This window comes from Engystomops pustulosus, chromosome 4 (assembly GCF_040894005.1).
Source record: "Engystomops pustulosus chromosome 4, aEngPut4.maternal, whole genome shotgun sequence".
Taxonomy (NCBI): Eukaryota; Metazoa; Chordata; class Amphibia; order Anura; family Leptodactylidae; genus Engystomops; species Engystomops pustulosus.
Genome location: NC_092414.1, coordinates 88,240,415 through 88,265,280, shown reverse-complemented (window position 1 = coordinate 88,265,280; position 24,866 = coordinate 88,240,415). Strand labels below are relative to the sequence as shown.

The 24,866-nt window shown below is 44.3% G+C and overlaps 1 protein-coding gene and 1 long non-coding RNA gene across 3 annotated transcripts in view; one reads left to right on the top strand and one right to left on the bottom strand.

The window, feature by feature from the left end:
• Positions 1-2,758: 2,758 nt before the first annotated feature.
• LOC140126787 (uncharacterized) lies at positions 2,759-15,252 on the bottom strand. The gene is made up of 4 exons (XR_011854896.1): positions 15,180-15,252; positions 11,619-11,828; positions 5,960-6,959; positions 2,759-5,127 (listed from the first exon to the last, which is right to left on the bottom strand). It is a non-coding gene; the product is annotated as an uncharacterized lncRNA (long non-coding RNA).
• Positions 15,253-15,259: 7 nt separating this feature from the next.
• Positions 15,260-24,866, top strand: part of TBC1D30 (TBC1 domain family member 30) — a 51,589-nt gene continuing 41,982 nt past the window's right edge. The window contains exons 1-3 of one of the 2 annotated variants that reach the window (XM_072146632.1): positions 15,260-15,422; positions 17,522-18,536; positions 24,507-24,671. In XM_072146632.1, the coding sequence (XP_072002733.1) occupies positions 18,044-18,536; positions 24,507-24,671 (658 nt within the window). In that variant the 5' untranslated portion in view covers positions 15,260-15,422; positions 17,522-18,043. Of the gene's footprint in view, positions 15,423-15,528; positions 15,603-17,521; positions 18,537-24,506; positions 24,672-24,866 lie in introns of those variants that run through there. The other variant, XM_072146633.1, reaches the window with a different exon arrangement.

The window sequence follows — 24,866 nt, the reverse complement described above, 5'->3', positions numbered from 1 at the left end:
CAGCGGCTGACCAGGCCTTCACGAGACTAAAGTCTGCTTTTTCTTCTGCATCAGTCCTTACCAGACCAGATACCGAGAAACCATTTTTTGTGGAGGTTGATGCCTCCTCCATAGGAGCTGGAGCGGTCCTTACTCAGAAGGGGCCTAGGGGCCGTACTCTATCTTGCGGCTTCTTCTCCAAAATTTTCTCCCCTGCAGAGAGGAATTATTCTATTGGAGATCGTGAGCTTCTGGCCATCAAGCTTGCCTTGGAGGAGTGGCGTCATCTGTTGGAGGGAGCCAGATTTCCAGTCAGCATCTACACTGACCACAAGAACCTCCAATACCTACAGTCGGCTCAGCGGTTGAACCCGCGTCAAGCCCGGTGGTCTCTCTTCTTTTCCCGTTTTGACTTCCAAATCCATTTTCGCCCTGCCGAGAAAAACATCAAGGCTGACGCCTTGTCCCGTGCTTCGGATGTTATGGGGGAGGACTGTGCCCCGAGATACATTGTTCCTCCTGAGAGACTTGTGCTGGCAGCACCGGTGGACCTCCGGCAATTACCTCCCGGCAAGACTTATGTGCGACCTGGACTTCGAAAGAGGATTCTGACCTGGGGACATTCCTCTCGTGTGGCTGGGCACCCTGGGGTGCAGCGCTCTGTGGCCCTAATTTCCCGATTCTATTGGTGGCCTGATTTGGTCAAGGACGTTCGGGATTTTGTGCGGTCCTGTACCTCTTGTGCTCGTAATAAGCCCTCACGACAAAAACCAGCTGGTCTTCTGTTGCCGTTACCCGTGCCTACCTGCCCGTGGTCTCACGTGGCTATGGACTTTATTACAGATCTGCCATCATCATCTGGCAATACCGTTATCTGGGTGGTAACCGACCGCTTTTCCAAAATGTCTCATTTTGTTCCTCTGCCAGGCCTGCCGTCTGCTCCACACCTTGCCAGCCAGTTCTTCACCCACATCTTTCGCCTACATGGACTTCCGTTGCACATCGTCTCGGACCGAGGGGTCCAGTTTGTCTCCCGCTTCTGGCGAGCCCTGTGTAATCAACTGCAGATAAAACTGGACTTCTCTTCTGCGTACCATCCTCAGTCTAATGGACAGGTTGAAAGAGTTAACCAGACTTTGGGCTGTTACCTGCGTCACTTTGTCTCTGCCCGTCAGGATAACTGGTCCACTTTGCTACCTTGGGCAGAGTTCTCATATAACTCCCTGGATTCGGAGTCTGCTGGTGCATCACCCTTCTTTGTTCTATATGGAAGACATCCACGTCCACCCCTACCTCTCTCCGTGTCTGCTGATGTTCCTGCTGTGGAAGAGTTGGTAACGGACCTTAAAGCTATTTGGGAACAGACTCGTCAGTCCCTGCTTCAGGCCTCTGCCCGCTCCAAGACTCAGGCCGATAAAAAACGCAGGCCTCCTCCCATCTTCTCTCCAGGGGATAAAGTGTGGCTGTCTTCAAAATATGTCCGGTTGAAGATTCCCAGCTACAAGCTTGGCCCTCGCTATCTGGGTCCATTTGAGGTGCTGAAGCGTATTAACCCTGTGGCCTATAAGCTGCGCCTTCCTCCCACCATGCGCATCCCGAACTCCTTTCATGTCTCCCTGCTCAAGCCTGTCATCTTGAATCGCTTCTCCCAGCAAGATCCTCCTCCTACTCCAGTGGCGGACTCTACCAACACCTATGAGGTAAAAGAGATCTTGGACATGAAGACGGTGAGGGGGAAGCGGTTCTTCTTGGTTGACTGGAGGGGGTTCGGGCCTGAGGAAAGGTCGTGGGAGCCAGAGGACAACATATTGGATCGTAGTCTTCTGCAGAGGTTCCTACAGCCTAGGAGGAGGGGGAGGCCGAAGGGGGGGGGTACTGTCACGGGTGGTCCCGCGACCCACATCGCGGGTCGCGGGCTCACCCGTGCCGCCCTGCCCCCGCCAGCGCGCCGCCAGCGCAACTCACCCGTACCGGCTCCTGGCTTGCTCCCCTCCGCTGTGCGCGCGCGTCCCCGACTGCTAGGGCGCGTGCGCGGCACCTTCTCCAAATTTAAAGGGCCAGCACGCCATTAATTGGCGCTGGCCATATTGCCCAATTCTTCATAAGCCTGCCTCTTCCTGTTACCCTTGCCGGATCTTTGTGCCTCATAGCCTTAGAGAAAGCTTACTAGCGATTATTCCTGCGTTCCTGTGTATTCCTGCGTTCCTGTGTATTCCTGCGTTCCTGTGTATTCCTGTGTGTTCCCGCTCCTGAGTCCTGTGTTGCCGTGTTACCTGAGTTCCTCCGTGTTGCTGTGTTCCGTGTGCCTGTGTTCCCGTTCCCACCTGCCTGGACCTCCTGTTGCTGACCCCGGACTTGGACCTGACGTTGCATCTCTGCCGTCTGCCCTGACCCTGTGCCTGGACCTGTCTACGAGATTGTCATCCGCTAAGGTACCTCGACCTCGGCTGCCACCGTGGGCTAGTCACACCTGGGAACGACCTAGTGGTATCCTGCCGCAGCAAGTCCAACCCGCTTTGCGGCGGGCTCTGGTGAATACCAGGTGCCGCTAGGCTCCGGTTCCGGGTGTTGGCTAGTTACATCTCCCGCGGTGGTCCAGAGGATCCACTGATCCTAACAGTTATCAATAATAGCAAACGTAGCAATTGTATTTCTTACTTGATAATATAGATTTATTTAAAAAATAATAATTCTAGAAGATAAAATCTTCCTTATGGCAAACAGGACTGTGGCACTCTATAATATTAATAATAATTCTTTATATATGGTAACTTCAGAGGTACATAGTTGCTGCAGTAAACCCAGCCAATGGCTAATTTACATTGATGCTCTTCAGATAACAAATGTGCTAATGAAATCATGTGTCAATTGTTCCAATGTTGGCAGATGCTGAGAGTGATGAGAGAAGTGGCATACAATCATATGTCAGTGTGCTGTTGTCATTACATGTGACAGGATGAGACTGCTCCCTCTTAATGCCTATAAACTAAGGAATAAGCTAATAAAATTGGTAGCACATCAGTGTAATAAACCTTTTTGTTTGTCACCATAGCCAGGGCCTCTACAATAACTGGATAAATGAGAACACTGAGACCTAGATCATAGTCCACAGAACATATTAAATCTGTTAATTTTGCTTTCCTGAATATATAACTATGTACAACTCTAAACGGTTTTAGCAGTGTTGTAATTATAGGTAACACAGTTGCAAGCAGGTTCAGAAGCCAAAGGCCTCTTTCACAACATTTTGTGGGGACATTTGTCTTATTTTTTTTTACCTTTGCTCATCTGCTTTATCATACTGGGTTTGCCTTCTTGTTAAATCAGGCATATGAGTCTTTAGTGTTTTTGCAATTTTTGTTTTTAAAAGTTGACATAAGTCACAAAATTTTTATGCAACCCCTTTTAGTTCTGTTCTGGTGAAAAAAAAATTGTAATATTTTAAATTGTTGCACAACCTAATACAGACTTCAACATCTGCAACTGGCTGATAAATGAGGCTCAACACTAGAAAACTCTGTTGCGGCGAACTTTGCAGGGAGTGTGTCACAATAAAAATGCAAAATGAAAGTTAAAAGGCTGTGATAAATACCCCCCTTTGATTTCTTTCGATGTGTGATAATAAAGATCATGGGGGACATTTATCAGGGCTTTTACACCAGTTTTCCGGACAGTAAATAGGATTATTTCCCCCGTTATGCCACCTCCACGACAAGTGGGTGTGGAGGGGCCTGATGGGGGCACAGCTGGTGGTGGAGTGGTCCGGTCTGGGTCATTCTTGCTTGTCAGCTGTTCCCCAAAAATCAGTGTAACCTCCCCTAAGTGAGAGGCACAATTAGATCAATCTAAGAATCAGAAGTGAAAATGGAAGAGGAAGGGCAGGTGAGGTTGTAGGGGCGAAAGGGGGGGGGCATGATCCTGTGGGGGAAAGCAACTAACAGTCTTTAGGAGAAGAAAAGGGCTCTACTAACAGGGTCCTTATTGTGTGCAGAGTCCCTCAAACCCAATGAAAAATAGCAAATCATAAGTGTATGTATATCTTGGTCTCTTGAGAACCCAATGTCAGACTTGTGATGTCCAAGTTATTTCTGATTCTGTGGAAGGGGAGGCTGTAGCAATGGGGGAAAATGAAGACTGTATGTATGTTCTTTATCTGTTGGTAGGTGGATACCTAGATATTTAATTGAAGATGATGCCCACCTGAAAGAAAACTGGTCTTTTAAGATGGCCTCACAGGTCTGGTGGAACATTTAACGCCATGGCCTCAGATATTTGTATGTTGTATTCCGATTTTAAAATCGGAAAGTCTACTAAATAGATCTAGTTCTTTAAGGAGATTGGGAATGGCAATCAGTGGTGTGGTTAGGAAAAATAGCAAATTATCAGCGTATGCCGCGATCTTGACCTCTTGAGAACCCACTGTCAGACTTTTGATGTCCGGGTTATTTCTGATTCTGCGGAGGAGAGGCTCCGTTGTCAGAGCAAATATAAGTGTCATTTTTAATGTCCAACAAGTCCAAGTAAATTCCATTTATCCTCACTACAGCTGATGGCTTCGAGTATAGAGTTTTGATCCAGGCCATCATTTTGGAATCCAGACATCTCAGGGTGCCTAGGAGGAAAGGCCATCCCACCCGATCTAATGCCTTTTCGGCATCAGTAGAGAGAATAATCATAGGGGTAGTGTTTGAATTAGTCAAATGAATCATATTCAAGGTCTTCATGATTTTGTCCTTCGCTTCTCTGGAAGGAATGAATTCCCTCTGATTAAGGTGAATCAAACCCAGCATTAGTAGAACTAGGCAATTGGCTAGAATCTTAGAAAACTATTTGAGATCTACATTAAGTAGCGAAATTGGCCTATAAATAGCACAGGAGGCTGGGTCTTTACCGTCTTTAGGAATCACTACTATATGGGCCCGGAGAGTTTCTGGAGGGATATCCTGTCCATTAGAGAGGGCATTGAAGGCTCCTAGGAAGTGCTGGGTGAGATAGGCTTTAAAAGTTTTATAATACTGGACAGAGAGACCCTCCAGGGGATTTTCCCACCTGAGTGGCATCCAGTGCTATTTTGACCTCTTCTTGAGTAATCGTGGCCTCCAAACCTTGCCGGACATCATTTGCGGTGGGTGATTTGTGGGGTGGCAACTGGTAAAGGGAGGAATAGAGTACGTGAAAGGTATTGGCAATGCCCACTGCAGAGAATGCCTTGTTCATAAAAGCATGTAGCATTTTACCAGTGAGTCCCTAGCCTTTACTAGGGTCTTGTCTGAGGGATTCTGGACATGTTTATGTCTATCCTTTGCTTGTCTATACTGGGTCAGCAGGTCCGTTGCTCAGGCAGATTCCTGTTTCACTTCCCCCCCTATCCTCATTAACACATCTCTGATGTAGCACTTGTGCTTCCCAAAAAACTAGAGGGTTCGTAACCGAGTCTAATTTTGAGGAGAAGTAGTACTTCAACTCCCTGTTGACCTCCTGTACGTGGGATAAATCTGTTAAGTAACCACCTGCCCATTAAGTGGGATGGAGGGATGGGGGGTTAAGTTTAATGATATCGAAATAGGGGAATCTTCTGATAGAGGGGATGTGTGGATGGTGGTATCTACCACTCTATCTTGGTGGAAGTGGTAAGTTATCCAACCTTGAGTATGTATCATGGGAGGAGGAGTAGTATGCATAATCCCAAGAGCTTGGATACATAGTCCTCCAGACGTCCATAGTCCTCTGGAGATGTTCAGTTCTGGGAAAATGGCAACATTTAAGTACCCCCTACAATAAGGATCCCTTCCTGAAATGTGGAAAGCTTGTCTAGGTACCGGGTCAGGGTGGTTGGCTGACCTGTGTTTGGTAGGTATAGGTTTGCAAAAGTGACAGTTTGGAATTAGATGGTACCCTTGACAAACACATAGCGTCGTCCTGGGTCAGACCTCGATTCTGTAAGGACCCTAGGGACTGTTTGGGACAAGAGAATACTCACATCCTAGGAGTGGGGGTCCTCTGAGCATCATTGGTAGCAATACGGGAAGTGGCGACTGGAGAGTCTCTGAATCTTGTGTGTCTCTTTAAGGAAGACTACCTGCACTCTCAGATGCCATGGGTCCCTCAAGAGCATCTGTCGTTTCTCAGGAGTGCGGGGCCCTGTAACATTTAAAGAGACAATCTTAACATTAGAATCCATCTTAGGAGCTTAGAGTAATAGGCCGGAGGGGGGGAGGGGGGGGGGGGGAGAGGACGGCAGAGGAAGGAAAAAAGATAGGGAAGGGATATGAAAGTAGCTGCGTGACAAGGGAGTAGAGTAGATCAAGAGAGAAGGTATAGTATAGAGCAAGGGGGGGGGGGGTAGAAATCAGCTCTCAAAACTTGATTTCTAATGTACAACATTGTTATGGCGGCCCCTGTTCCCAAGATCATCATGTTCCAGGGCTAGACAGCATAGCATATATGTTGTTGTGAAGACACCTGCTTTTCCAGTAGGTCAAGCCTGTTATCTTGTAGAGAGCATTGTCTCTCCAGAGCACCAATTCTAGATCCCAACTGCTCAACTGTGCACTGGACAACGAGGCAGAGTCTTAGTGGTAAGACTAAGAATTATGGTGATGTGCTGGGGAACCACATTGAAGATGTATCAGGAGCTCCTTCTGGAATGAATGTGTAAGCAAATCTAAGGGAGATGCCAATTCAGGCTAACTGCAGAAGTGGCATAACACATTTCAGAAGAAAAACAATGCATGAGATTAGTTATATGAATCGCAAATATCAGAGCCTCCATGGGCTCTGGTGTAGATGTGAGGCAGTAGAAGATATTCAGTGTTCAGGGGCCATCTTCGAGGTCCCGTCTAGGACGTTGGGCTCTTGGCGAGCGCTGACCCCTGGGACATCACACTATGATGTCGGCAAGAGGCTGATGTCATGGTGTCTGCGAAGCAGCGCGCAGGGACCCGAAGACGGAGCCAGAGCTTCAGACGAAAGAAGAGGACCTGCAGGAGAGGGAGCGTCGAAAAGGTGAGTACAGAGTATTCAAAATGGTAGCAATGAAAATGTCTTAGCCAACCAAAGGAGAACCTCAAAAAAAGGGGAGGGGTCATCACCCAAATGTACCCACTCGCTCGGCTCAAGAGCCACTACTATACACCAAAAAAGAGGGCGAGAGCACAATAATTATGTAAACGAAGTATAAAATTTCAAAATTTTATTCGATACAATAACAAGAAATGTAAATATGTAAATTACAAAAACGCTTATCATATGGAGAACCGTAAAACTATCACATTGAAGAAATATCTGGCTAAAAAAGTGGGTAGATGCAGAAGCTACCGCAGCATGTATGTGCACCTGGCAAGAGACTGGGGCCAAAGAAGACTATGGGGACAATACCAGTTATAACATGACCTCATAGATAAAACAGTAATTAGATAATCTTGGCAAAGGTAGACAGGGAGACAAAGTTGTATTCTAGTGCTGCCAGTATAAGTGACAAAAGTAGCCACCAGCAGAAATTAAACACAACCGTTAAAGAGCTGGGGATAACACAGGGGAAACAAATTCTCATAGTAGAAGAATGTATCCCACAATCAGGTATATTACTCAGACCCATATATACCTTGTGTCATCTTGCCTGAGAACACACAAACACGCCGCGGTCCAAGAACCTCGACGTACGTTTCACCCTGCGGCTTCGTCAGGCGGCCTCCTGACGAAGCCGCAGGGTGAAACGTACGTCGAGGTTCTTGGACCGCGGCGTGTTTGTGTGTTCTCAGGCAAGATGACACAAGGTATATATGGGTCTGAGTAATATACCTGATTGTGGGATACATTCTTCTACTATGAGAATTTGTTTCCCCTGTGTTATCCCCAGCTCTTTAACGGTTGTGTTTAATTTCTGCTGGTGGCTACTTTTGTCACTTATACTGGCAGCACTAGAATACAACTTTGTCTCCCTGTCTACCTTTGCCAAGATTATCTAATTACTGTTTTATCTATGAGGTCATGTTATAACTGGTATTGTCCCCATAGTCTTCTTTGGCCCCAGTCTCTTGCCAGGTGCACATACATGCTGCGGTAGCTTCTGCATCTACCCACTTTTTTAGCCAGATATTTCTTCAATGTGATAGTTTTACGGTTCTCCATATGATAAGCGTTTTTGTAATTTACATATTTACATTTCTTGTTATTGTATCGAATAAAATTTTGAAATTTTATACTTCGTTTACATAATTATAGCAATGAAAATGTCAGCTCATTTAACAAAAAATTACACCTTACACAGCTCCGTACACCGAAGTTTTTAAAAGTTATTAGCATCAGTAGAGGGCGAAAATAATTTTTATGTTCGTACACAGTCCTTAAATTTTCAAAAATGTATTAAAACACTATTAAACTGGAGGGTTGTCCTACAGCCTGGCTGGTCTCCAGCAGGTGGTGTGTGCAAGAAATATGGAGGGAGAAGCTGATGCAATGATTTCTCCCTGGGGCAATACCTGAGATGTCTGTAGGATGAGTCCCTGGGTGATGGATGGGGAAGCCGGTGGTGGTAAGCAGCCTGGGATCAGATGGAGGCAAGTTCTGCAAATCAACTCACAGTTCTTTATTCAACAGCAGACAACGGCCAAACAATTAACAGCTTCAGGCTGGGCTGGTAGAAATGGAGCTGAGTCCTGGTGATGGATCTCAGCTCTGGACTTAAGTCTCTGAACTTGCTCTGGTTGCTAGGCTGGGGCCTGAGCCACCTGTGGTTCCTGGTATTAGGACATTGAGTGTGGCAACACTGACATCTGCTTCTCACTAGACTCTGCAGGCAGACAGACCATGTGCTTATACTCCCCTGGTCAGGTGGTAGCACTTCTCCAATCAGCTTCCAGCTTGCCTTACAAGAACATAATTGGACAATAGAATTAAGTATTGTCAACTGTTGCCTTACCAGGCAGTGGCTACTGCTGCAATTACTTAGTTCTCCAGTACTTAGAAAACCTCCTAGAGATGTGATCAGTCTCCCTAACAGCTCTTGACATGGAGAGGGCGCTATTCGCAACTACCACCTTGCCTATGCATTGGCAGGGGTGTTGCACATACAGTATGCTCTTGTGCATGAAGTCGTAAGATGGGTTCACACCACGTTTCTGCACTTCGTTAAAAACGTACCCTTACAACAGAGTACTTAGACATATCCCAGGGATATATAGTAGGATTCGTCTTCCTGTTCCTCTCCCTGAATGTTAGAGTAGCAGTGAACATCGGCCACAGCTAGAGAGTGGCTGCAGCCAATGTTCAGGTTGTTTCCACAGTGATGTCACTGTCCATATAAGACATTGAAGGCCATTACGTAACATTACATTGCAACCAGTTCCAGCAGCCTCTGCTGAGCGTATACACCAGCAGGAGGGAGCAGAATGGAAAGATGTAACATGCTGTATCTCTCCATCCAGTGTTTCTCCCAGGATGCAATGTATACGGTCAGATGGAGGCAAATAGAATTCCAGTATATATCTATGTATATGCTCATTGTATACTCCAACAGCATACACAAAAATGTGATGTAAATGTACACCTAGGTTAGCAGCTCAAGAGATGTGAGTAATCATACCTTTTAGTGTGTTGTTATTAGCATCTGGATTGCGAAAATTAAATGCATTTTTATTCCAGGATTGTGGCTGGACTTGGAGCACTGGGGCTAGTGTCCACATGCTGTTATGCTGTTTGCTTTCTGCACTGAACTTCTCTGCAGACCCTCCCTTTGTAGTCCTCAACCAGAATCTTGCTGCAGTTGTTATTCACAACAGAAGAAAGGGGCCTTTGAAACATTTGAAACCATTTACATCAGCAGGTTCTGCATACAGGAGTACCTGACTACACCACCAGACACAGGTGTCATTGCCTTTTTTTTCCAAACTTGTTTTTATTTTTTTTCCTATAAACATACGTATAGTATTCAGTAGCGAGTGCTTTTACATTAGAATTCTTATCTAAGCTAAAGTGAGTTATTGTAATGATAGCTTCAGCCCATCATCTTGAGTCTTGGTGTTATATTATTTCCGCTCTAGCTCGTGTCATTGTCTTCAATGGGACAGAGAACATCTATGTTGGATGAGGGACGAGGAGGCCTCAGTTCTGTTCACTGGTGAAAGTCAATTCACACCAAACAGAAATGATGGTCCCCAACGATGCTGGAGACAACAAGGAGAGCACGGTGGATCAGCCACTGTTTCCGCCTGGTGGTGGTGATATTACAATGTGGGCATTTGTGACTATTCAATATGTATATGCCCTACACTTTGTGAATGGTACAGTGGCAGGTCCATAATACTTGAATAACATCATTAATCCTGCCATTGGTCCTTTCCATAAAGAACACAAGCTTAATATCATCTTCATGGACAACGCATGGACTACAAGTACTAGCTCATCGTGGCTGAAGCAATATGGTATGGCTGTTGGAGACTGGGGTACCTCACATTGTATGGCCTGAACTGTCTCCAGACTGAATGCCAATAGAAACCTATGGGACCAATTGCTGGATTGAGGCTCATAGCTGTATCCCAGAACCTAAATTACCTGAGGGCTGCCCTTCAAGAAGAGTAGGATGCTAGACAATCAGTCGACCTGCGAACAGCATGAGAAGTTGTTATCAAGCTGTATTTGATATTCATGGTCAACCAAGACATTTTTGTAGGGGACCGCTTTTTGGCTTTAAAGTTTTAACTATGCAAATCACACTGAATGCTTCAACTTTAATGCCCTACTTTCATGATATAATATCACTGTGGAGTGAATTCTTTACATGTTCCATAAATTTCACCTGAAAGTCAAATAACTTAAAGTGGTTGTTTGAGATTAAAGGGGTTTTCCCACTAACAGGATTGGGCCTAACTTGCTGATCGGTGGGGGTCTCAGTGTAATGAATGGAGCAGAACAGTCATGCCCGGCCGTCTGCTCCATTACTCTCCCTGAGCAACGAGATTCATTTTCGTGATCTGTGGGGGTCTCATCCTTGAGACCACCACCGATTAGCAAGTTTGGATAGGGCCAAACTTTGTGTGAAAACCCTTTTAAGTAAAAACTGCAAAGTGGCGGAAGAGAGGGACTGCACAAAAAAATAAATGTGTCCCTGAATGCCGTGCACCTGCTTGACAATTTTGAGGTGGCTGGGCACGCTGACCTGTCACCATGTTCTAGTGCCTGATACAGTGCTGAGGCGTCGAGGTGCGGTGCGTCTATAAACAAATAGAAGCACGGAGGGTCCACAGTGCAGGTCACGGGGAGCGCTGAGGGAGGTAAGTTCACATTTATTTTTTTCTGCAATTTATTCTTAATCTCAGACAACCCCTTTTAATAACTGACTTTTTGTAAATTGAGAAGCACAATAGTCAAGTACTGTTAGAAGCCTTAAAGACAATGTGGGGAATTTATTATTGAAGGTATGCCAGTTTTTTGTCGTATTAATGTTGTACAATTGTCTCATCCATAACTTTTAATACCCAATTTTCACTGACCTAATTCACACCAGATCAAGTCATATTTATGACGTTCAACTTTTAAAAAAGTTGCAAATTTAGACGCAAATCCACTCCAGTTCCAACTCCAGTGTGTTACCAAAAATGAGGCAGTTATATTTATAAACTTATATAAATTGTTCCTTTTACCTTTCCTTTATGCAGTATGTTTCACGGTGTACAATAGGGCTCTTCATTTCACTGCACATAGGCTCCGTGGACATATAGGAATTTTCTAATTAAAGAGGAATTAAAGCTGTGCAAAGTCAAAAAGAACTGTGTTGTCATTGTCTTCTCTGGCTACTCAGTTGCTATGCAATTGATTTTGGAACCCTTTGGGATAAAATTACATACTGTGACCTGGAAACAAATATTTATTGTTACTTGTCATGCTCTACAATAAAAATGTGCAACATTAATATCATAAGAGCATGTAACAGTTTACATGGTTTTATCTTATTTTTTGTAATATCGATTTATATTGTATAGTTGCATAAAACAATGTACATATCCTGCTATGGGGCCATAATGGGGGTCATTTACTAAGGGCCCAATTCGCGTTTTCCCGACGTGTTACCCGAATATTTCCGATTTGCGCCGATTGTACCTGAATTGCCCCGGGATTTTGGCGCACGCGATCGGATTGTGGCGCATCGGCGCTGGCATGCACGCAACGGAAATCGGGGGCGTGGCCGAACGAAAACCCGACGGATTCGGAAAAACCGCCGCATTTAAGACAAAAAATGTGTCGCGAAAAGTACACTTACCTTCACCAGGTATAGGCCGGTGAATTTCAGGGCATTCCAGCGCGCCTCTGGGGAACTTCAGCGCAGCAGCGCCACCTGGTGGACGGTGGAGGAACTACCTTAGTGAATCCCGGCCGGACCCGAATCCACCGCAGAGAACGCGCCGCTGGATCGCGAACGGACCGGGTAAGTAAATCTGCCCCAATGTGTCTCCACATATAAGCACACTGAGCTCCCATGAATCTATTCCACACTTTAAGACACTGGATGACATTTATCAGGACTTGTATGCCAATTTTATGGTTTGCAAGCCCTGAAATATTCACAACTACTTGTGAACCCATAGTAATTACAAAGTGGGCATGGAGGTGGCAAAAAGGGGGTGCAGCCAGCGTGCACTGCCTGCGCACTTGCTAGAGCCAGAGAACTGCCATACATGGTGTCATTAGTGCTTTCATCATTTCATTAGTGCTTTTATTATTTTATATTTCACTATTTTTATTGATTTTCAACATTTTGCATATATATTTTGCAGTATATTACCTGAAACAAAATTTATTTTTAGGATCTCTCAATTTTCAACTTCTATGACACTGTACCGGAAAGAAAACATGATATACATATACACCACAATTATCTGTCCTCACCAAAGTAACTTCATCCAATACATTGATAGAAAATATCTTTCGCATTGAGAGGGATTACTAAACCTGATAGTCTGATGCAGCAACACGATGACAGGATTAGCACAGACAATCAAAACTATGCTGTTAATCATCAAATCCTTTCTCTGGGCCCCAGCACAAGGTTGTTTAGAGGAAGGTGAAATATAAGAAGGTTAACATATTATTTTATGGATGAGACTCTGTTCACATTAGCATGATGACTTCTGTTTATAATGGAAGCCATAATGTTTTACCAAAAAAATAGTATAAACGACCCATCTTAATCTCAGAAAGCAAACCAATCAGTGTAAAGGTTAAGGCATCATTCACTCAACTGTGATCAGTACATGAATTACTGGCCTTGCAGTAGCAGTATTTCACCAATCGAATACAATGTTGGTGGAAGCAGGGTCAGCGCTAGCACTTGACATACCTGGGCAAGTACCAGGGCCCAGGGCTGCTGGCGGGGCCCACGTAAGGCTGTATCTAATAAATCCATAGAGAGTGAGGGAGGCTAAATATAAAATAACCACGAGGGGACATTTTTGATGTCACCATGTGAGTTCACTGCAAAGAGGCCCACTAAGGCTCTGTCGCCCAGGGGCCAACTGAAACCTCAAGCCGACCCTGGGTGGCAGGACCTTGGGCATCACAGTGATATATGATTCAAGGAATCACTGGAATGACAATGGCAATGTGAATTCATGATCACTATTCAGCACTGCTATTTCCCAGGGAAGAGGGGAATGCTCAATTTATTATATATTACTATGTTTCCCGGAGTTCCATCTCAGCACTCATTGGTGCAGGGGCCGGGACGTGGTGAGAATATAACAATGCTCACAGCTCTGGACCTCTCTGCTGCTCTAGATCATGAGGCTGATCGCATACACTGGCTTCAGGAGCCAGAGCGGTGTCTGGAGCAGGATAGGAGCCAGGAACAGCTCACTGTTTCAGGGTCCCCTCCTGCTCCGAACTCCACTCTGCACTGGATACTGATGTTTATTGAGCAGAAGCTGCAGTGTAAAAAGTGAAGAAGAGGAGCCAAGGGAAGTAATTATTATTATTATTTTGTCTCCAGGAGTTCTCCAGTGTTATATGTTTTTTTTTTTAAATTATTATTAGGGGGGTCTCAGTATTATTAAGGGGGCAATTTGGGTTTCCAGTATTATAAAGCGGGCAATTTGGGTCGCCAGTGTTATAAAGGGGGTCCTGTTGGGTCTCCAGTATTATTAACGGGGACCCGGGGGAGCCTCAAGTTTTAATAGGGGGTTCTGTGGGGTCTTCAGTATTTTTAGGAGGGTCTCCAGCCTTATCAGGGTGGCTCCAGTATTATAAGGGCGCCTCTGGTGGGTGAGGTGGATCTCCAGCCTTATTCGGGGAGTTCACTGGGTCTCCAGCATTGTAAGTTGGGCTCTGAGGGACCAACATTATTAGGTGGGCTCTGGGGGGGATCTCTGGTATTATTAGGGAGATTATGGGGGGGGGGCTCTAATATTTTTAGGGAGCTCCAGCATTATACAAGGGCTTTAGGGGGTCTCTATTACTATATTCTATGGGGACCTTATCATTATTTGCACGCTCTAGGGTCTCTATTATTATTATTTTTTGTTTGGTTGTATTTATTGGCTAGTTTGGAGTCTGTATTATTACTGTAGTTATTGGGGCAGATTTACTTACCCGGTCCATTCGCGATCCAGCGGCGCGTTCTCTGCGCTGGATTCGGGTCCGGCCGGGATTTAATAAGGTAGTTCCTCCGCCGTCCACCAGGTGCGCTGAAAAGCATCTGAACGCACCGGAATTCACCGAGGCCGGCTGAGTGAAGGTAAGCGCGTCCCGAGCGACACATTTTCCGTTTTTAAATGCGGCGGTTTTTCCGAATACTTCAGGTTTTCGTTCTGCCACGCCCCCCGATTTCCGTTGCGCGCATGCCGGCACCGATGCGCCAAAATACGATTGCGTGCGCCAAAATCCCGGGGTAATTCAGGGAACATCGGCGCAAATCGGAAATATTCGGGTAACACGTCAGGAAAACGTGAATCGGGCCCTTAGTAAATGACCCCCATTGCTTAAATCCAGTATCTGGTTTCTGATTTTTTATTTATGGCTGTACTCTGGTATTATCATTTCTGTGGCGGCTGGTAGTGTATTGAGGTTGTTGATGCATCTAGGGTGCTGGATACTGGTGGGCACCTTGAAGTTGAGTAGTAAGACAGTGTGAATTAGAGAAATGTCTGTACACTATATTGTCTCCCTATAGACCCCCAGCATACATATTTTGTCATGATGAAGATACACACCATGTGAGCAGAGAAGTGTTTGCACATCCTGGCACATGATGCAGGGGAGTGAAGCACTTGACATCAGGTCCTGTATGTTCTCCCCAAATCCCGGCTCCCGGCCGCTCCCGCCCTTCCTGACTACAAGGCCCCGCCCTGCTGAGCTCCGCAGCCGGTGCACGGCTCTCACACAGCAGCTGGCAGGGGAGTTGTGTACAGGGCACCGAGAGGCTTCTCAGCATGGCCGGTTCCCCCTAGCAGCAGGTGAGTACTCTGCCATGTGTGGTGTGTGCATGTGTGCCCGGACAGGACAGGAGGTGTTGCCTTAGCAAACTTCACAGAAAACCTGCTGGAGAGGAAATGCCACAAGTCTGCGAGAGTCCCAGCAATGCTTAATGGTTATACAACTGACATAGGGTAACACAGGGAAGCACATGGAGAGAGGTAATGCTGGCAACATCTTCCTACACTATTGGCACCCTCCAGTGCCACCTTATATATGGAGCCGTGTTTGAAAATGCTGCGACTACTGCCTATGCTCTACCTATGTATGTATGTATGTATGTATGTATGTGTATATATATATATATATATATCTATCTATCATAGGCTGTAGTCGCAGCATTTTGAAGTACAGGACCCATAAAACTCCTAAAGAAAAATGCAATGTTAATGCATGTGTTAACAGTGTGAATGCACCCTTACATGGAGTGTATTTCTACTTTGAAATGAATTTTAATGTAACTTCTGCCCCTAGCATTTTATTGCATAAATATGCTGTTACACTGTCAGCTGCCAAAAAGAAGGCATCTCCCTTCAATGCTCCCCAAAAGTGACTTTCCTTCTGCGATTGCTCCTTGTTGAGATCAACCTTTCAATTTCATTGTTTTAATTTCACTCTGTCTCCAAAAACTGATAAGCTGCATAAAGTGGATTTTTAAGTAGTGTATATTTGGGATCCACTTTGCTTTAAGGCGCTGCATAAATGTACACATTATGTGCAGTTTTTAGTACAGGAAATCCACAGCGTAGGCTACATGCACTCAAGACATAGTTTTATATGGGCTCAGAACAACATATCTGTTCCCTGTATTTGTCATCTGTATGTGTTCTATGGTTTCTCTCCCGTATGGGCGCAAATACAGAGACCCATGTGTCCAAAATATTTATGGTCTCTATAAAGTATGGAAGGCTGACAAATTATGGCATTGGCTTGTTTCAGTCATTTGATTTTGTGTAACCTAACAACTAATCTGCAAATACGGTCAGCATACGAATGTATGGGGGCCTGTGATGTGGCTTGACAATTTGCAGCTGTGTCGCAGCCCTCGTAGATGTCGGTGGCTCAGCCTGCGTTCACACGTTCAGTTTTTCAGATGCAGGTGTGGATGATAATGGGTGAAAACATATAATGGAGAGATGCTGCTCCTTCTCTTTTTTTTTCACATCACTCCTGGGTAGGACATCAAAAACTGCACCTGAAAAATTGAACGTGTAAAGGTGCGGTAAGCACAGTGTTTCACCATGACCAAGCCAGGCAGCCGCTGTGCTGCACGTCTCTGAATGGACCAAGCCACGTGCTACGTCTGGGATTTGGTGTAGGCGAGCACACGTGAGGGAGTGACCAGGCTTGGCCCAGTTGCATATGCTTTTACATGGAAACACATGCAGTCTGTAACCAGCATCTGATGTCGTGCTTATACAACCGCACCAAGCTCCAGGCGCTTGCAATGCGTTTGTGCACAGAATACAAACGCCGGGAGGCCTGACACCAGTGTGGTACCAGTATTTCTCACAGCTCTATAGACTTCTATGGGAATTCACAGGCCGCAAATACAGACAGGAATAGGACCTGCTTCAAACAAAATGTCACAGACTTGACACACAGATGTGTATAAAATATGGACGAGGCACATCCATGAAACAACATAGTATACAGCAGTTTATAGAGAGCTGGTAACGCACCAAGAACCCTTCATTCGAGTTGAGGAGACCCACTCCATTACCATAATTTTAAAAATTGATTTTAGAAGGAAGGAGGTGAATAACAAATAAAGGAAGATTACCACAGTCACAGTGCCTGGATCTATGAGTACGTGTCCCATGCTTCATTTAGATGTGTCAGTTTCAGCACTGGCCTTTTTTTTTGCTGTAATTGGTACTAAAGTGATGTTACAATGTAAACCAATAAGCTGTTGTAGATCTCCTACTCTTGCTTTTCTTCTGTGTAACACCTTACAGCATGTTATATTTACTTATAATCGGGCAGATAAAGCAAGACAGTATTTGTTTTTTCTTTATTCAATTTTTCATAACTTTATTATTTACTTATTTTACATACTTATTTTTTTATCTGCACACAGGAATTGATGGCCTGCATCCAATTGTCTTATGTAAAGAAGTCACAAAGAAATAAGGATTGTTTTCCCTGTAACACTGTGTCCCTTTTTTGAAGACATTCGGATCATTTGTCCTGCATAAACGTCTCCTTATCCCTGACACCCCACCCATCCTGGCAAGTGAACTAGGAAAGTTGACGTTCATGCCTGCAAGCTGTTGCAGGTGGAATGACCGGAGACGTCACTCGTCTTATTCACCTGTTAAACAAGTGCCTGAGAAAAGTTACCAGACAGGTTTCAACCACTGTGACTCACAAGAAGGGGAGAGCAAATAAATGTTGTGGCTCATGAGTAAGGACGTAATAATGGAAAGTGCTTTTACTCCCTCCTTGCCCTGAGAATAGTACATACACAGAACTTTTTCAGTGTCGCAAAGTTGGATCTGCTGGTGAAAAATAAGACAGATTTGGTATGGACAATGTTTGGTCTTTTCAGTATAGTTTCTGTGGGTTTTGTCTCTCAATGAAATGAGCATGGACTGAAACCATGTCTTCACAACTAACCGAGGAGGAAAATGGGGATGACTCTATTTATGACGAACTGTGTATAGATGATGAGAGTGATGAATTTGTCAACAACACTCCCTCTGACCCTGGGTTCAAACAAAACTTGAATTCATGGCCTAATACTCACCCAGTTGTCTGGCCACTTCCATCTTCTGAAGACCCTGAGACTCAAGCAATTCCTAGTGAATGCTCAAGTGGAAGAGGTAGCACTGATGGTGCCCACTTCATTTACCCCCTGGAAGTACGCAGTCGAACATCATCTCTGGTGAATGGTTTACTTACAGAACTCTACGACACTTATCGTAATGGAACGGGGTCTGGGCTGGGTCTTTATCATGACAGTGTGGACAGCTCGACAGAGGCATCTGGGTCAGATGCTTTTCTTAGTAGGAGTAATCCAGAGTCTGCATTTTTGTTAGAGCTTTCAGAAAGGCAGAGCCGCAGGCATCAAATTCAGTTCTTGAAGCAGAAAGGTAAGCGTAAATTCCATCCAGTATGTCAGTTTTGCAATATGAAAGTACACATATGTATAACATTGGCCTTCTTTATATAATACATCTGATAACATTGTCTGCAACATTTTATATCTTATTTTTCTTGCACACAATTGCATTGAAAGGTTTACTGGGATTGTACCAAGTTTGAAAGTTATCCATTATTCGCATGGTAGGGAATAACCCACTGAACTCTAAGGGTTAAACTGCTGGGACACCCAGCAATCTGGAGAATGGGGGTCCCCTTCTCGCTAACGGGTGGAGTGGCAAAATGTTCGGTTGCCTACGACACTCTTATAGATAGTGGATGGGAATGATGGAGATGCTATACCTGTGTAGTATAGAGGGTCTTGCGCATAGTTAAGGAATCCATGGGCTGTTGTATCCCAGCCAGATGGTAAAAATGCTGTGTCCCCTTTATAGGTAGCATAAGGTAGATTTGTTAGGCCTGAATGGTTTTACAGTTTATTCTAATAATTCAGTACTGTAAGGACAGATCCTCTTCTCCCTCTTCCTGTCTACCCTGCTGTTAAGTGACAGCTTCCTTTGTGTAATGGATTCTGTAGTGGCTATAATCATTCATTAGGAAGTAGACGAGGAGTCCAGTGTATTATTTGTGAAGGGATATTAGAAAATAGCAATTTAAAAAGTGTGTTGTTGTTTTTTTTATTTTGTGTATCAAAAAAATTCCCCCTGGGTTACAAGCATCTTTCTCCGCCTCTCTGATACTTAAAGGCGTATTTAAGTTTGGTATTTGACATTTCCATAGGTTTGGGTCCTAGGTTTTGGTCTTGAGAAAGGGGGTCCCTGACTACTATCCTGGTAAAAGAACAACAAAGGACATAGGGGGGAATTTATCAGTGCTTATATGCCAGTTGCTGGGGTATGAGCTCTCAAACAGTTGCAATTTCTTGCACACTGGGGTGTTCCTGCCCTGTGCTTGCATACTTTCTAAAAACCTTTATACGCCCAGTGGCAAATCATATGATAAATGTTTCCCATAACCTCAAACTTTGTGCATCCAACTGAATAAATAGATGTAATTTATAAATACTGTATATACTTGAGTGTGAGCCGAGACCCCTAATTTTAACACAAAAAACTGGGTAAACCTGTTGACTCGAATATATAGTGTGCCAACTCATACCCCCAGTAAATAGCCAGAAGCCCTTGCTCCCAGTATATAGACAGCCAGCTCATACCCCCAGTATATAACCTGTCCCCCGTGTATAGCCTGTAAGAAAACAACAAAATGTGTACTCCCCTCCTGGCAGGTCCTCTTCTTTTCGTAAATGTCCGGCATCTGCTCTGTGTCGCCCGTTGTCTGTCACTTGCTGGTGTCGGAAGGTGAGTACGCTTTTTTTTTTTTTTGGGGGGGGGGGGGGTTTGTTTTATAGATTCAAGTATAAGCCGAGTTAGGGTTTTTCAGCACATTTTTTTTGTGCTGAAAAACTCTGCTTATACTCTAGTACAGTGATTTTCAACCTTTTTTGAGCCGCGGCACACTTTGTATACTTAGAATCCTGGGGCACACCAACAACCAAAATAGCACAAAATGACACAAAAACAGTCATATTATACATATAGCTAATAATATAGATTCTAAATTTATTTTACTCACTCAGTGGGAAACCTGGGCCTGTTTCGATAAACACAACAGGGATATCCTGGCAGGAATGGTGGAAAGACGCACACGAAGCTCTTCCTCAACAGTTCTCAGTTTCTCCCTGGTTTTAGTATATGGTGCTGATTATTATGTGGCTCATATACTGCAAAATAAAGGGGTACAAAGAGAAGTACTATGGCCATGGTATATGAGCTGCTACTTGTAGTACTCCAGCCTCATGACTATAGTATTTCTCATTTTACATTTCTCATTGTTATATGCAGTATACTGCTGAAGTACTAAAAGTACCAGCTCATATGCTGAGTATTCTGCCAACAGTTCATATACTCAGGCAAAAGCTCATATAGTCAGCATTATTGGTGGGCATTACCTTGGCGGTGGCCAAATGCGAGAGTCTCTCCGCTCTCAGGATGATGCGTCAGCCTTGGTGACGTTATTTTGTCCCCCGAGGTTCAAAGCTTGCGCATGTGTTATTGTACACGTCTCCTGCATTGTAAGAAGCCGTGACTGCGCATCGCTGCGCATTGCCGGGAAACAAAACACAGGGGGCACCATAGTTTTGGGAACTTTCCCCGCGGCACACCCGACCATGTGTCGCGGCACACTAGTGTGCCACGGCACACTGGTTGAAAATCACTGCCCTAGTATATATGAGACATAATAAAATGGCAGCACAAGAGAAGCTGTATCAAAAGTTCACAAGTGAAAACTACTACATTCAATGAATTGTAAATAAATATACTGACGCTTTTTGTTTTCTAATCTTGGAGTACTGCCATATATTTGCTTTTTTTTTTTCTGGACTCCATGTTCTTGGCTTTACGTCTTGCATGGCATGCATATGCTGCTTTATTCGTCAATATAAAATTTATATATACATACTCATTTACAGTTTCAGAACTACATGATTTGTTGCTTGTTGTGCTGTCCATGCATATAATATTATGCGCTGGTTCTATCCTTCCCAGTATCTGACCATTCTAATCTGTAGTAATCTTCAGCTGGAGCTGAAGGATTTTCTCTCATATTGTGCAATCAGCAGCAGACAATGTCAGAGAAGCTACTATGAAAAGCAGTGACATGTGACTTCCAAGTGCATCTAGATGCTGTGTATACATACTCACCGGCCACTTTATTAGGTACACCATGCTAGTAACTGGTTGGACCCCCTTTTGCCTTCAGAACTGCCTCAATTCTTCGTGGCATAGATTCAACAAGGTGCTGGAAGCATTCCTCAGAGATTTTGGTCCATATTGACATGATGGCATCACACAGTTGCCGCAGATTTGTCGGCTGCACATCCACGATGCAAATCTCCCGTTCCACCACATCCCAAAGATGCTCTATTGGATTGAGATCTGGTGACTGTGGAGACCATTTGAGTACAGTGAACTCATTGTCATGTTCAAGAAACCAGTCTGAGGTGATTCCAGCTTTATGACATGGCGCATTATCCTGCTGAAAGTAGCCATCAGATGTTGGGTACATTGTGCTCATAAAGGGATGGACATGGTCAGCAACAATACTCAGGTAGGCTGTGGCGTTGCAACGATGTTCAATTGGTACCAAGGGGCCCAAAGAGTGCCAAGAAAATATTCCCCACACCATGACACCACCACCACCAGCCTGAACCGTTGATACAAGACAGGATGGATCCATGCTTTCATGTTGTTGACGCCAAATTCTGACCCTACCATCCGAATGTCGCAGCAGAAATCGAGACTCATCAGACCAGGCAACGTTTTTCCAATCTTCTACTGTCCAATTTCGATGAGCTTGTGCAAATTGTAGCCTCAAATGGCCTCCACAGTCACCAGATCTCAATCCAATAAAGCATCTTTGGGATGTGGATCAGATATATATATATATATATATATATTAGTACTCAGCACAACAAAATACCACATTCTCTAATTCACTGTTAACAAAAATCCAGCATTTCACAGATATAAGTCCAACCTGTCTCTATCAGTCCTGTTGTACACCATTTCAGTTGCCACTAGATACGACCCTGTAACTTCAGATTTCTTGGATCATCTTGGATTTTTGTGTGTGATTGTGCAAAAACAACTATCACACAGCCCCATATGTTAGTGTGCAGGGAGTCCAACATGTATTCATTCTGGTAGTAGCTAACTGCAAATAGACTGAAGCTCATTTTGTCTATTGCACTAGAATTCTAGTACACAGCCTTTTGGTATAGACTCATATTGAACAAAGCAAACAGCATTACCCATAACCTTCAGAGATGAAGATGCTAGTATATAAATATCTACTTATAAATTACTCTGTAATGTTAAAATATTTTTTTCTGAGCATGATGTCCCTGTAACCATGACATTAGATGTGAGGAAGGCCACCATATGTGACAAGGAGCATTGATGTATCCGATAAGTGGTTGTGTACTTAGAGGAATAATGCTTAATAAATGAGCCTACTATGCAGCACATTTGTGATACAGATTGTTTTTGTCTTCTCAGCCTTCATAGAGTAACATAAATGACTAATGCATTCTTATCTTGTTTTGAGGTCTGCTCATGGCTTCCATTCATGGACATTTCTGTTTACCTTTTTCCATACTTGTTGAAGAGAACCGTGGTCTGTTGTTTGCAGCCCTTGCGTCGTCTGCATGTGAGATCCGTTTAAGAGAGTAGAATAGGCTGCCTGAGCTGCAAGCAGGAATAGGACCTGCTCTATAATTTGGCTTGAGCAGTTGCTTCATACACAGGACCTTGCCAGTGGTTATAGATTCCCCCCATTAAATCTGCATTTGGAAAGGAAATTGTAACGGTTACATGCATCCTATTCATAAGTTTGACTTAAAAGGGTATTCCCGCGAAGACAAGTTTCTCATATGTACCAAGAATAACAAAATAACACTTTCACTCTTATTAACAACCTGTCTCTATCATTCCTGGTGTACACAATTTCAGTTGCCCTTAGACACGACCCTGTAACTTCTGACTTGGGGTTGGGGGACACCATCTTGGATTTTTTTGTGAAATCATGCAGATGAGATTTGTTTCTGCTCTGAGCCTGTAGCCAAGCCCCCTGCACGGAGCTCAGAGACACATAAACTGATTACTTCCTGCCAGCACATTGTGGCGCTTGGGAGAGGAGGAGGGGGTGACCGCTGGAGAGCATAGCGATGCATGGTGCCGTATCTTTTCCCCAGCTACGGAAAAACAGATTCAAACCATCCAAACCCATTGTAACATGCAAAAACCATGCATTTTTCAATGCGTTAAAAAAAATTGCCATGTTACCTTACCCTCAGGCTGTCTGCATACGCAAGAAAAACTACACATGTGAACATAACCTCAACAACATATTTATTTGTATAAATTTGCCATGTGGTGGTGGTGGTACAACAGTTTTTCCAAATTGCTGCTTAAAGAACACATCTCATCAGGTCTCTGTAACTAATTCTGTCATCGCTACCTGTTAGGTCAAATTTACATGAACGAATGGGGCACATATGTACACAGGCTGCATGGGGGCGCCAGCACCAGGAGTGTCACATTATTATACAGGATGTCACTCAACCAATGAATAACATTCAAGAATAAGCTGGACAGCTGAATATGAAAATGGCTTATTGGACTCCTCTAAGGTCATTTGCATACAGCTTTAGGAACTGATTGTCCCTCTACATGCCTGTAAACCTAAACAATGTAGGGATAAAGGCAACAATTTCTAATGACAGTTTATAAAAATATATTTAGTTTTGGGTGGTTAATTTGCAGGACAGGTTCTCTTTAAAGGAAATCTACCATCAAACTCCAGCATAATAAATCAGGGCTCTGCAGCTTCCCTGGATGTTACTCTGTACAAGAGCTTGTCTCGTTCTCCCCCTGCTTCCTTGGCGCTCCACCCTCCCTTTGCATACTGTAATCTGACAGTGGGAGGGGAGTGAAGTGTTCCTAAACAGTGTAACAGACTGAAGTTTCAGCATGGGGGTGCTCTGGTGACATCTTTGAGGCCCTTCTGGCTCATTGGCATAATCAAGAGGTGATTTTAGAAGGCAGGAGGCCACGGTTAACAAATATTATTGTGCGGTCACACGTACCGTTAGCGTTGTGTTTACAAATGCAACACTGGCACCTGGGGGCTTGCCATGGCCTGATTGCACATGCTTTTCCATAGAAACACATGCCTAACGCAACGCTAATGGTATGTGCGACTGCACCCTGAGAACATTACCACGTCCCTCGATATAGGAGTTCGTTTCTGTGGTTTATCATGATTGGTTTTGATAGATTTCCTGTAATGTTTGTGTAAAAACCAGATATTTTCTAACCGACTGAATTTGATATTGACAGATTGGAACGAATTGAAAGCTATAAAAGAAGAACTTAGACGTCGAATTGCGGTTCAATCTGCCAAGCTACTTCGCCAACTGAAGCAAAAGGATAGACTGAAGCACAAAGTGCAGAAAAATTGCGACATTGTCACTGCATGCCTGCAGGCGGTCTCACAGAAACGTCGTGAGTATTCACTAGGAAGAATGTCTAGATATGATAAGGAAAGCAGTGATCTACATGTGCGTCTAAAGTCGTGTGCAGGAGGCAGTGAGGCAGAACATAGACTCATTGTGACATCATGTTCTACTGAATGCTGTATCACTGTATGTTCTATGTGGTGCAGTGTTCAGGAGATGTTATCCTGCTAGAGGAGGATCT